Below are 14,179 nucleotides of genomic sequence, written 5' to 3'. Positions count from 1 at the left end.
CCTCTGAAGCTATGAGGCTCCTCCCCAGCCCGTCAGCCTCGCGGGCAGAGGTGAAGAGGGGCAGGGACCACCCCCCAGCAAAAGCAGGCAAGGCCTCGGTGCCTCTCAGCACACCTGCACCCACCAGCACATTCTGCTACGCAGCCTCACCCCCTCCCTGGAGCACCTCCCCCTTGCCTTGGAGCACTCCCTCCCTGCCCTGGAGCACCTCCTCCTACCCCGGGAGCACCTCCCCCTCCCCTGAAGTACCCCCTCCCTGCCCTGGAGCACCTCCCCCCTGCCCTGGAGCACTTCTCCCTCCCCTGGAGCATCTCCTCCTCCCTTGGAGCATCCCCTCCATGCCCTGGAGCACCTCCTTCCTGCCCTGGAACACCCCCTCCCTGCCCTGGAGCACCTCCTCCTACCCTGGAGCACCTCTTCCCTGCCCTGGAGTACCTCCCCCTCCCTGCCCTGGAGCACCTCCCCCCTGCCCTGGAGCACCTCTTCCCCGCCCTAAAGCACCTCCCCCACACCCAGGAGCACCTCCCCCTCCCCTGGAGCACCTACTCCCTGCCCTGTAGCACCTCGTCCTCCCCTGGAGCACCCCCTCCCTGCCCTGGAGCACCTCCTCCACACCCGGGAGCACCTCCCCCACACCCTGGAGCAACTCCTCCTCTCCTGAGCACCTCATCCCCCACCCTGGAGCACCTCCCCCCTGCCCTGGAGCATCTCCTCCTCCCCTGGAGCATCTCCCCCTTGCCCTGGAGCACCCTTCTCCTCCCACTCCCCATGCCCCCTCCATGGAAGGCCTCAGCGCTCTTGCCAGGGGTGAGTGGAATAAGGAAGGAGGCCCACAGGGCTACCATGGAAGCTGGATGATGTCCACGCGGAGCTTCACGTACTTGTCTCTACTCTCATCTGTATTTCGAACCTTCCATCTCACTAAGTGTCTTACGTAAGGACAAGCACAGCTCCTGCCAGTGATTCAGCTGAGACAAGATAGATGCCTGGTGTCACCGGAACACGGCCACCACAGGCACGTGACGGACTGAAAAGAGACAGAGCATCTCCAAGGAGCCCACCTGCCCCTGGGGTCTGGGCAGACCCCAGGGGGTTCCAGCCCCACACAGTTTTGGGGAGTGGCTGAGAGTGGGAGTGCTCTGGGTGAAAGCCTGGGGGCATCAGAGCAGGTGGGCACTGTGTGCAACTCCCACAGGGAACGGTGGGAAACAGTCACCCACAATTGGCCCGACACCAACAGTAAACTTCAAGTTGAAAACAACCCCGGAAATTTAGTAGAGCGAACACCGCGTCTCACCAGCCCCACTCCAGGCGGGCCACACTGGACTGTGGCCACCACCCTGGCCCGCACCCTCGTCATCAGGGCCCTTCCTGATCACTGGCTTCTGAACACAGAGCACCTCCCAGGCCCTGTGACAGGTGTGCACTGCCCCAGGGCTGTGGAAAAACTGAGGCAGCACACAAAAACCTCAACCTTCTTGAAACCTACAATTTGCACAGATGCTGACGTCTGTCCCCATACCACCTCCACTTGGCAGCCCCGCAGAGCTCACACTCCTGGATCACAACCAGCTGCGGCACCTGGGAGCAACGGGAACTGACCTCTGAGAGGAGAGGTTTGCCAAGGTCAGCTTCTCGCCACGAAGCCCAGGCCAGATTACCAGGCGCACTGATCACACGTGACCCGCAGTGTTACTTTCAGGTTGAGACACAGCTCATAGAGTTAGTCTGCGCACACGGTCTGTGCTGCGAGGGACCCCGGGCCTCCCCCTGCAGGCCGCTCTCAGGGCAGGCCCTCTGCGGGCCGATAAACAGCACCTGTCTGGCCCCTGCAGGCAGAGGAAACCAGGACAGCTACCTCCTACTGCCCAGGGGCCACCGTCCCCCCACTGAGCCCCACACCATCAGCCTCTGCTGCACGGGACCCCGCACAGGACCTCAGCACTTGGGAGAGCAGGAAGTACTAGCTGGTGAACACTCAGTGCCTGTGCTGACCGGCCAACAGGCAGGCCCCATGGGTAGATGACACAATTCTTACATCGAGAAGGCGCAGTCAGGCAGGGGAGTCAGCCCAGAGCAGGTGAACAGGCATTAAATCCACAATAAAAAATGATGCCTGCTGTGTATCTCTGACAGAACCAGGGGACAGTGGTCTCTACTGGGAACCTATATTAATCTTAAGGCAACATAATCGTAAGGCAACACATACCACCTGGCCGCGTGTGCACAATCGGAGCTCAGTGTGCTCTGCACAAAGTCCCCAGCAGCCCCGGAAGGGAGGGGACGCGCTGAGCACGGGGGCGCCTCCGTGCAGGTGCAGGCATTCTCAAGGACGTATTGTATTTAATCCTTTACCTAATGATACAGAACCCGCCCCAAGTGCAAGGCCATGGCATCCTTAAGTTCAGCACTGAGCAAACGTGTAATGAGTACCTCGTTCGTGCCCGGCACTGGGGCAGCTGTGCACGGTGGTAGGGGCCATGCGGGGCTGTGGTCGACACTGGAGGAGGCACTGGAGCCAGAGTGGGAGTCAGGTAGAAGGCCCCGAGGCTACGCTTCCGTCCAGCTGGGCACGTCAGCGGCTCCTGCCCAATAGACTCACATCTGCCCCAGGCGCACGCGGCTAAGTGGAAACCCCCTGCGGTGAGCGTCCAGACACACACACATAGCACCTTCATCTCACACCTATGCTGCAACACTGCTCATCTTTTTTTTTTTTTTAAGATTTTATTTTTCAGCCCCAATGTGGGGCTCAAACTAACGACCCCGACAGCAAGAGCCGCTCACCCTTCCGACTGAGCCAGCTGGGAACCCCAACAGATAAGCTTTCTAAATCATCTTCAGTACTAAGTTCCTGCCAATAGGACACAGCCCATGCCCTCGGGCCTCCCGCAGGCCTGGGTCCCCATGGCTGCAGACATGCAGGCCACCCACGGGCGTCACCCACAAGATCCTGGCCACACATGTACATGTGCTTTCTCTTCATCCTTTCCCTGATTCGCTTTCCAGCTCAGATCCTGGGTCCCAGCCGACCACCGTCCCCTGCACACGGGACACCTGAGGCCTCCTGCCTCTTGAGTTATGACGACGTCATCACTCACCATCCACTACCAGCCACCACTTCTCAGACCCGGAAGCCACAGGAACCCTCCTCCCCTCTTCCCAAAGCAGGGGTGGGGGGGCCCGGGGCGGCCCAGGCCCACACCATCATCCTCGCTGGCTCCAGCCCCACAGGGCCGACACCTACCTCGTTCTCCATGGGACACGGGCCGGCCAGCAGGTGTGTCCGAACAGGGACTTCGGGGAGGAACTTTAGGGAGGGACTTGGGAAGAGCGCTGGTTCCTCCCTGCACTGGCCGTTTGCTCCTCCCTCCTCTGCTCACTCCTGATCGTGATGAAAACACGCTCGGATGGCAGCCCTCCCCCCGAAAGACACGTATGAGAAACAGGAAGATGGAGACCACAGCTTCCTTCTGCAAACCCACTGAAGCCGTTCAGCTCCGTCAACAGCATGAGAGGTGGGCAGCATGTCTAAGTGCCCGCAAAGCCCGAGAACAGCCACGGGCACGGACAGACGGGAGCAGAGCCGCACCCTCACCGCCTCAGCGTGTCCAGCAGGGCACATGGGCAGCCTCCCCACGCTTCCAGCCAGGGCTGCGGCTCGACCGAACCGCATGACTGCAATCCTGCACCAGCGCAAACAAGAGTGAGTGGGCAAACCCAGAGCCCACGGGGCTCCCCCCTCCACCGCTGGGGGGTGCCTCCTGGCCCTCAGCCTCCCCCCCCCCGGGCTCCTGAGCTGGGGCCCCCACTGTGACCCTGAAGAGCGTGTCTCTGAGCAAGTTCCCGTCAACGTCTTTGGGGTCAAAGCCGCTCATGTGGAAAAGCGGAAGCTCGTGAGCTGCCGGTGAAGGCCCTTGCACAGAACATTCCAGAACAGCCTGCCGACAGGGAAGGCTAGCAACTAAGCATCTGGTGAGAGCGAGCACGTATGCTCATTGGTCAACAGTCAAACTCAACAATTACAACAGGTTTGTTATTAGCATGAACCCAATCCACGTGCTGACTTTCAACAGCCTTTTGCCCATGAAAGTGGCCAATGCCTGTGATTCCATTTAGACTGTGGCAAAGTTCAGTACTTCCCGATTCTGAGAAGACCAAAGCTCCAAGGCGATCACTCTGTGCCTCAGTTACCACCCGTGCACCCCAGATGGAGAAGGTGCCATAGCACAGGAAGGCTGCCGTATCAGACTGGCTGGAAGAAGACCTGGTCCTGGCTGGAAGGAGACCCGATCCTGGCTGGACTGTCCCTTTATCTCCTTAGGAACTTGCGGCCGCATGCTGCCTGACCTCGGATTTCTCCTTCTTCCTCAAAGCCGCCCCCGCGAAGCAGGACCTCATGGCCCTGGTCCCCACCTGGCCGATGAGAGCAGATGCGGGCTGACCCCCCAACCCAGGCACAACTCCAGGAAGCCCTGGGAAGTGCCTACCTGCCAAGTGGCCTGCTCCCACACATACCACGGTTGCCTGCTGGATGAGAAAGAAACAGGCCAGTGAACACCTAGCAGACGCTGCAGAGAGACAAGAACGGACACATGCCCCTTGCAGGTGTCTGGGGAGGGCGTGGATGGAACCAGCCCACTAGTAGACCGTCCGGCCAATGTGCCCATGGCGCTAACGCTGAACCCCAATTAAACAACACACACCAGCCCCCAAAACAATTCCATTCTCAGTAGGGCTGTGACACAAAAACACTGTACTCAACGATCATCGTACTTTGAACTTCATCCGTGAAGATGTTGTGGGAATCCGTTCCCTCTCCGTGTCCCTGATTTTCCCTCTTGGGCCACAAAACCGAACATACGCACTACCAGTCCCTTTTTACGGGAAGTTTGCTTGCCCTGTCCTAGAACACAAAGCAAAACATGAAAAACAAGACAAGAAAGAAACACTACAGGCCACGGACGCCAGACCCATAGCCTGTAGGTGATCCAGGAGGGGACAAGGGCGAGCATAGGGTCAAGGGCGGGTATGGCGACCCAGGAGGGGTCGGGAGGGGCATGACAACCCAGGAGGGGTCAAGGGGGGGCAGACTGGAAGGGACTCAAATCCTGAAGACAGTGCTAAGACACTGGCTCTACAGACTTGGAAAAGACCTTGTACGAAGGCCGACTGGGACAGATGGACCCCAGACACGCAGACCCAGCGTCATAAAACTGCAGGGCTCCAACAGGGGACTTAAAGCATTCTGACAAGAAAATGTGGAAGGGCTTCCCGTTCTGGAAGGAGCTCAGAAGCATCCCTGTCAAGCTCTGCGGAGCAATTATTTTGAACCTAAAAGTTCATATGAGGTCAAACTGTCCATCAAGTTCAGGCAGAGCAAGGTCAAGTTCATATGTGCAGTGCTGGGGAATGTTTATACCCCAAAAACTCTTGGGGAGAGGAGGGGAGGGGGGTGAGGAAAGGAGGGGATGAGGAGAGAAGGGGAAGGGAGGGGGAGGGGAGGGGAAGGGGAAAGGAGGAGGAGGAGGAGGGGAAGGGAAAGGAGGACGGGAGGGGAAAGGAGGAGGGGAGAGGGATGAGGAGAGGAGGGGATGAGGAGAGGAGGGGATGAGGAGAGGAGGGGATGAGGAGAGGAGGGGATGAGGAGAGGAGGGGATGAGGAGAGGAGGGGATGAGGAGAGGAGAGGAGAGGAGAGGAGAGGAGAGGAGAGGAGAGGAGAGGAGAGGAGGGGAAGGGAGGGGAGGGGAAGGGGGGAGGAGGAGGAGGACATGTGAGAGGACGAAGGTGGACACCAATGTCTGACCAGGTCCTAGCACTTTGGGGCTCGTCACAGCGACCACAGAGCACCTGGCGTACCCCCCCCCCCGCCCCCATGACAAAACCTGAGCACAAAGCTAAAGGAAACAGGCTGCTCCGGAGTTTGCTCCGGTCATCCTCCCTTCTCTCTGGTCACAGCAGCCACAGCAAATCTGATCCTTTACCATCACCCAACATAACTGAGGACAATCCATGGCCATCGCCTTGCAGATGCTCATGTAGCCCACCCTCTGGCCAGTGGCAGGGGACAGCTTGGGGGAGACCCTGGGGACAGCTCAGGGGACAGCTTGGGGGATGGCTCAGGGGAGAGCTTAGGGGAGAGCTCAGGGGACAGCTTGGGGGGAGAGATCAGGGGAGAGCTTGGGGGACAGCTCAGGGGACAGCTCGGGGGACAGCTCAGGGGAGAGCTTGGGGGACAGCTCGGGGGATGGCTTGGGGGACAGCTCGGGGGATGGCTTGGGGGAGAGCTCGGGGGAGAGCTCAGGGGACAGCTCAGGGGAGAGCTCAGGGGACAGCTCAGGGGAGCAGCTTGGGGGACAGCTCAGGGGAGAGCTCAGGGGACAGCTCAGGGGAGCAGCTTGGGGGACAGCTCAGGGGAGAGCTCGGGGGATGGCTCAGGGACAGCTTGGTGGAGAGCTCAGGAGACAGCTCGGGGACAGCTTGGAGGACAGCTCGGAGCACAGTTCAGGGACAGCTCAGACCGGGGAGGAGCCACCGGGAGCACTACTGCCCCTGCAGGAAAGCACTGAGGTGTTTGCTGGCACTCGTTCTGGGGACTTGGTGACAGAGCAAGGAGACGAGCTTTCTGCATTTAAAGACCTTAGGAGTTCAGAGTGACAGTTCCAAATCCATCTGGGATGACAGGGTCACGGATCAGCTTCCTGGGCAGGCTGTGCCCCAGCCTCCATGACGAGAGTCCACACGTAACGATGCAAATGCAAGCACACTGCCACTTTATCCTCAAACACACACAGCAGGTGCAAAATGATACCAGGGTTATTACCAATAAGACGATCATAGAAAACAACTTGTTTAGGGCTTTTTTTGTAGGTCTCATCCTTGGTGCAGAACCCACTGGGGGCATGCGTCAAATGTCCACGGTTTAATTACCTCAAATAACTCTTCCCTGAGGGGTTATCCTTTTTGTTGGTTTACACCCATTTTTTTAAGTTTATTTATTTATTTTGAGAGAAGGTGGGGGCAGAAAGACAGGGAGGGGCAGAGACAGACAGAGAGAGACAGAGAGAGAGACATCCCAAGCAGGCTCTGCACTGCCAGCCCAGAGCACACAGGGCTCCATCCCACGAACTGTGAGACCACAACCTGAGCCAAAACCAAGAGTCGGACGCTTAACCGACTGAGCCACCCAGGTGCCCCTACATCATTTTTGATACACGTTTTGCTTTTCCTTTCCAAGTGACATTTTAAGAAGCTTCTATTCAATTTATAATATTACAGAACATTGGATGGTTGCGGTCATGAAGCTTATGCTAAGCGGTCCCACTCTCCTTGCCTCCAGGTGACCACTTACAAACTATCAGAGTGAGTACACCCACACGCATGTCCTGGGGCCCACTCACAGGGCTCTCCAGTCATGCCACCCCGACAGCCGGCGTGTGGGCGCAGCGCGGTTTGGGGAACGCGCACCTACACGTGGCGTGTGGCCATGATGCACGGCTCAGGGCACAAACTGCTCCCCACTGCTGCCAGCAGGTCCCTGGGTGGTCCTCGGAAGTGGGATGCTGGTTCAGTCAATGCCACGGCGCCCTGTCAGCTGGGGGGTTTCCGCGGACCTGGGGGGGAGGGACTGATGGCCAGAGGTGCTCTCGGTTTGCATTTCTGTTCTAAGGAGTCTGAGCTGTGTCTTCACACATCAAAACCCTTTTGCGTTTCTCTTTCCATGAGCTGTCTGTTCCCACGTCTTGCCTGTTTCTCCTCTCAGCCCCGGGCCTCTGCTCTGCCTTCCATGTGTTATTTACGAGATGTTCACCTTCCCTGTTAGAAGTCGCAGGTCTTGTTCTCTCCACCTATTTGTCTTTTTACTCTGCTTATGTGTGTGTTACGGCTCAACTAGTTTGTTTCTCACTTCAGTCTCTGTCTATCTGCTGTTCGTCGGCACAGAGTACGAAGGACGCATGCGTTTTACCCTTCTGTGTGCGGCCCCGCGCCTGCGGCAACTCCTCGGGGGAGCGTGAAGTTGAGTCATTGGGCTCCAGAGAAGAGACGGGTGGCATCTTCGCGGGGTCCCAGGGGGACCAACACAATCACGGGGCCGCCATCCCGTCCAATCACGAGACAGGTCCTGTTTCCACCAGCGCTGGTCTGTTTCAGGAGTCTGTCTCGCGGACAATTTTGGCCAGGTCTGCTCTCAGCCCAGAGCACCCATGGGCGGGGCCCTCTCTATTACAGGCCAGCGGGCCGAGCAGAGCCAGCGACACAGGCCCCCCACCGCCCACAAGTGCCCGTGCTGACGTGAGCACTGGTGCTGGGGTGCTTGGCAGACACGGCTCAGGGCATCGATGCCACCACGCGGTAAGGCCGTCACCCCTAGAGGGGCCAAGACACACGACGGAGCCCAAGTCGGGCAGAAGCCACGGTACATGGAGCCCCCAAACAGCAGGGCTGTTGCCCCCACGCCACCCGGCTAAGTAACTGGGCCTGAACGTGCCGCCACCACTGCTGGCCCCTCGTGCGCCCTCTGAGGAGGAGACAAGGAGCAGCCCGTCACCATCTGACCTCTCCATCGGCTGCACGACACCCCCACGTGCCAAGTGACGGTGGGCCTCATTCTGGGGGGAGTCCTGGTTGATTGATGGCCTCCAGAGAGCACCACCTGCAAGGGTACCAGGCGTTTCCGCACTTCTGCCTAAAGGGCAGGTCGTGACAAAGGCGAAGGCAATGGCCTGGCTTCCCCAGGTCACCCCGAGCCACCTGGACAGGACCACGGACAGCCCCACACAGGCGGGCCCCACGGCCACCAACAGCAGAGGGGACACCCAACATCGCACAGCCTCTCGGGAGACACAGGAGGCTTCGTCCACGTGTGGGTTTTCCACAGCTTCCTCCCAGTGTGGCTGGAGGCGAGCAGCTCCCCGCCGCCCACCAGGGACCAGTCCCCCCGTTTCCGCCCCCCTCGTTCCCTCCCTATACGTGGCCCTCATGATCTCTTGTCTCTGCCCCTGATGATGCCAAGTTCAGGGTCACTTGGAGGCGAGGGTGTCACTGTCCCCTGCCTGGTCCCCCTCTTTCTCTGGCCCGGCGTCAACCTTGGCTCACCCTCCCTTCTCGTTCTGCCTCAGGCAGCGAGTCCCCAAAGGACCAGAGCACCTTCCAGAAGCTGCTGCACATCAGCGCCACCGCCCAGCTGGAGCACCCTGAGTACACGGGCCCCCTCCTGCCGGCCTCAGACTGGGCGCCCGGGCTCTTGGCCTGTGATGGGAAGGCCACACTCCTGCAGAAGGAACTGCGAGACACCCTGCGGGGGCTGCTGGGGAGCCCCAGCAGGGGCAGCTTCGCGGTGGCCACGCAGTACGTCTGGGTTCTGGGTGAGGCCCTCCCCGCAATCCCCTGTTGGTGGGCACGGGGCTCGTTCTGTCCAGGACAAGGGACCAATAAGGGGTGCCACTCATTACGTGGCCAAACCCCAACAACGGATGAAGCAAAACAGGGGGTCAGACAACCATGTCCCACAGCTGAAGGCAGGCACTGGGGACACGAGGCGGGCCAGGCGTCCAGGACCTCCCTGCAAAAGTCAAATCATGCCCCTTCCAAAATGCTGTGGCACTGAGGAGATAAACACGAGTTTCTTATAATGTGTAGGATCCAGACACTCAGGAGGAGCTCTGGAAATGAGGGTTCCCAAGCAGGATGCTCCAGGAGATCCGTGGCTGTCGCATGGTGTCTTCTCTGCATGCCCCAGGTGATAAAACACCGCTGACAGGGTGTGCTGCAACCGGGTTTTCTCCCTCTGGTAATTACAGCAAAACTTCAGCTATAGGAGCAAATTTACGAGAACACTTCACACAGACGCAGAAGGGTCACCCCAGAAATAGGGTCCGCGGATGTCTCTTTGTAACAGGCATGAAAACACAACAGAATCTTCAAGGGATGCCCGCAACCAGTTACCCTGATGCCTCCACCTTCTTCCAGGACAAGTAACTCCTCACAGGTGAGCTCCACCTCCTGCTTGTCTCTACACAGGCCAGATGTAGCTACAGAAATCTGTGCTGGTCACCAAGGAGCAGCCCAGCAGGGGCAGGCAGGGTGGGCCCTACTTGTCCAGCAACAAGAGGACCACGTGACAAAGTGAAGATAGCAAGGAGATGGAAGAAGGGCCCTTCAGAGAATCCACCCATTTTGCAAAGTGCACATCCTGACCCACCACCCTGTGCTCCTTCTAACAGCACTCACTCTCTCTATTTCATGGCACTAAAAGCTCCCCCAGCAGATGGTGAAGGAGTTCTGGGAAGGCAGTGACAGTTCCCCAGAAAGCCCTGCACTCAGTGGGCACTAAACCAGTGTTTGCAATGAATGAAACCAAGGAAATACAACCGTGCACAAACACAGAAAAGAACGCACATGTAAGAAAGCCACCTGAAAAGCTCTAATGGTTGTTTCTAGAAGATGGGATTTTTTTCCATTTATTTCTTAAATATATTTTGCTACTTTTTCTCAGCTGTGCATTTTTCAGTAAGAAAAAATTTAAGTTCATTTTGGAAAATAAATCCCCAAATTATTAGCAAATACCATTTCCACCTATTGGCTTGACAAGCATTCAACAGTCTGATAACCAGAATCAAAACCTGTACTGCTGTAGGGAACAACTTACAGGTACCTACTAAAATTACAAATGTACGTAAGCCTTCCTGACAATTGCATTTTGGGGAACTAATCCATGGAGACAGTACACACGTGTGAAAGGTTAGTAGACAGCCAATCTCTGCATTTTCTGTTGGAGCAAAATGACAATGTAAAATTCTATAAATAGGCTACTGCTGAATTATGAATCCTATTAATCCAAGGGAAAATGCCACCGAGCCCCAAAGAGGAGTAACAAATGCATAATGAAAGCTCTCCAAAAATACGCTGTCAAGAAAAATAATCCACAAGAGGTTACTAGTCCCCTCATAGAAGTAACAACACCCCCACAGCAGTGAACACATCCACTGACCAGATCTTGGTTTCTAGAAACCACCTCCACTGAGAACAACCAGGCCCCTGGACAAATGTCTGGTTCTGGGCTGGGGCAGGAAAGCTGCAGATTAGCCCAGAACATCTTGTAGCAAATGTAAGCGAGAGCTCATAGAATACTGGGGACTGGTCAAAAGCCACCAGCCATGCAACAATGTGAACACACTTAACATGACCAGACTGGCGGGGCACGTGGATGGCAAGGGCGGTTAAGTGTCTGCCTTCAGCTCAGATCATGATCTCACGGTTCTTGGGTTTGAGCCCTGTGTCAGGCTCTGAGCTGTCAGTACAGAGTCTGTTTGGGATTCTCTGTCTCATCTCTCTCTGCCCCCCCTGCTCATGCTCTCTCTTTCTCTCTCAAAAATAAATAAAGATTTAAAAAAATGGTTAAGGGGCACCTGGGTGGCTCAGTCAGTTGAGTGTCCGACTTCAGCTCGGGTCATGATCTAATGAACGGTGGGTTCGAGTCCCGTGTCAGGCTCTGTGCTGACAGCTCGGAGCCTGGAGCCTGCTTCAGATTCTGTGTCTCCCTCTCTCTCTGTCCTTCTCCTGCTCTCACGTTGTGTCTCTCTCAAAATTAAGTAAAGATTTAAAAAAATTTAACAATAAGTAAATAAATAAAGTTAAAATGGTAAAAGGTAGGTGATGGGTTTTTTTACCACAATTAAAACTAAAATGACACCAGGGGCACACGGGCGGCTCAGTCAGTTTAGTGTCTGGACCCTTGATTTCAGTTCAGGTCATGATCTCATGGTGTGTGGGCTCGAGCCCTGCATCAGACTCTGCACTGACAATGCGGAGTTCCTTTGGATTCTCTCTCTCTCTCTCTCCCTCTCTCTCTCTGTCCCTCATACTCTCTCTCGCTCTCAAATCCACAAACTTTGATAAATAAATAGAGACCAGAGCCAGCCTAAAGTGGCTCCCTTTGGCTGAGTTTGGGACAATTTGAACTTAAAAGTAAATAATGATAATAAAAGATTATAGCCTTGTGAGTAAAATAAGAACAGACTTTAAAATGCAGAAACCTGGGAAGTGATGGGTCAGTGTCACCAGAGAGCAAATCAGCGTCAGTTAGCAAGTGTGGATGAGGTCTGAGAACCAGGCAGCAATACTGGACTGATGCTAATTTTCCTGATCACAACAGTCTGACTGACGTTGGAGGGTCCTTGCACCTGGGAAACACACATTGAGGGCAACAGGGTCATGGGGCATCACGTCGGCAATCAATTCTTAAACGATTTAGAAATGTTAACAGCCGGGGAGTTTGGGGGGGAAGGTATACAGGGACTCTGTGTGCTAGTTATGCAATTTCACGCACAATTAAAATTATTTCAATATAAAAAAGCAAAAATCAATTGTTTTGTTTTTAATTTTTTTAACATTTATTTATTTTTGAGCGACAAAGAGAGACAGAGCATGAATGGGGAGGGGCAGAGAGAGAAGGAGACACAGAATCCAAAGCAGGCTCCAGGCTCCGAGCTGTCAGCGCAGAGCCCGACGCGGGGCTCGATCCCACAAATCACGACACCATGACCCGAGCCAAAATCAAGAGTTGGATGCTCAACCGACTGAGCCACCCAGGCACCCTGAAAAAATCAATTGTTTAAAGCAAAAATGATAATGCTGGCTTTACAACACGTACAGGAATAAATCAGGAGCTAGACTGCTGACAGTCTCCCGCAGCAGGACAAGAAAGAACATGGCAGGGCGCCTGGGGGCTTGGTCGGTCAAGCATCTGCCGCTTGATCTCAGCTCAGGTCTCAACCTCAGGGTCATAAGTTCAAGTCCTGTGTTGGGCTTCACGCCAGGCAAGAAGCCCACTTAAAAAAGGGGCGGGGGGGAGCATGGCAGTGATTTGTGGCTGTCTGTGCACCCTACAGCCCCCACAGCAGGCCAAACTAGAGTGGTTAGCAATACAACAGAACCCTAAAAATACTCGATCCCAAAAAAGACTAGAAGGGAGGATCAAAGCACAGAAGAGAAACAGGAAATGAACAGTGAAATGGCTATCAATAATTACATTACCTGTGAAGGCAAAATTAAAAGGCACAAATTGTTAGACTAGATTAGAAAGGCGTAACAACCACACAAGCAGTACGTGGATTGTAACAGATGCAGTTTAGATACAAAGCTATAGACACGCTGGGAGACACAGTATGCCCACGTGCAGTCGAAGGAAGCTGGTGTGGTTCAACGGCACAGAACATGAAAAGTTTATGACAGTGCTTTCCAACTGCACATTGTGACTAGCCATTAGGAGACCACCATTTGTTGAGTTTTGGTATAGTATCGATAACAAGCCGGGGCTCAGTCGGTTATGTGTCTGACTCTTGATTTCAGCTCAGGTCATGATCTCACAGTTCATGAGTTTGAGCCCCACCTGGGGCTCTGTGCTGACAGCTCAGAGCCTGCTTGGAATTCTCTCTCTCCCTCTCTCTGCCCCTCTCCCACTTGCTGTCTCTCAAAAAGAAGTAAACATATTTATTTTAAAGAAAGAAAGAAAGAAAGAAAGAAAGAAAGAAAGAAAGAAAGAAAGAAAGAAAGAAAAACCACCACTGGGGCACCTGGCTGGCTCACTCAGTAGAGCATGTGACTCTTGATCCTAGGAGCTGGAGTTCAAGCCCAACGCTGGGTGTGGAGCCCTTTAAAAAACTAATAAAGCAATGATTTTTTTAAAAAGAATCAAAAAAATTAAAAAAAAAAAAGAATCCACCATTATCTGAAAAGGTATTAAAATATTTCTTCCTTTTCCAGCTACATATCCGTGTGAGGCCAGATTTTCTTCATACTTTTCAACCAAAACCACATATAGCAACAGACTGAATGCAGAAGCAGATATGAGAATCTAGCACCCTTCTATTTACCTAGACAATAAAGAGATTTTCAGAAACGCAAAAAAAAAAAAAAAAAAAAAAAAAAGCTGGTGTGCCTATATTAACATCAGGCAAAATAGATTTCGAAACAAGAAATAATACCAGAAATAAAGATGATTGTTTCACAATGAAAAAGAGTCATTTCAATGACACAATGATCCTGAATGTGTACGTCCTTTAGAAAAAAGATTGAAGCCAAAATGAACGGAACTACAGAAAACAAACCCAGGATGATCGCCCGAGATCTGAGCGCCCAGTCTCGCAGTAGCTGCCACAATTAGGTGACAAAGATACT

The 14,179-nt window shown here is 54.5% G+C and overlaps 1 protein-coding gene across 3 annotated transcripts in view; it reads right to left on the bottom strand.

The window, feature by feature from the left end:
* Positions 1–14,179, bottom strand: part of CCM2 (CCM2 scaffold protein) — a 41,527-nt gene that overhangs the window by 20,577 nt on the left and 6,771 nt on the right. The window contains exon 1 of one of the 3 annotated variants that reach the window (XM_042913422.1): positions 3,248–3,760. The exons of the other annotated variants lie outside the window; for them this stretch is intronic. Coding sequence (XP_042769356.1) covers positions 3,248–3,259 — 12 coding nt within the window. The 5' untranslated portion in view covers positions 3,260–3,760. Of the gene's footprint in view, positions 1–3,247; positions 3,761–14,179 lie in introns of those variants that run through there. 3 annotated transcript variants of the gene reach the window in all.

This window comes from Panthera leo, chromosome A2 (genome assembly GCF_018350215.1).
Source record: "Panthera leo isolate Ple1 chromosome A2, P.leo_Ple1_pat1.1, whole genome shotgun sequence".
Lineage (NCBI taxonomy): Eukaryota > Metazoa > Chordata > Mammalia > Carnivora > Felidae > Panthera > Panthera leo.
The sequence above is the reverse complement of the archived record's forward strand: the minus strand, read 5'-3'. Positions and strand labels throughout refer to the sequence as shown.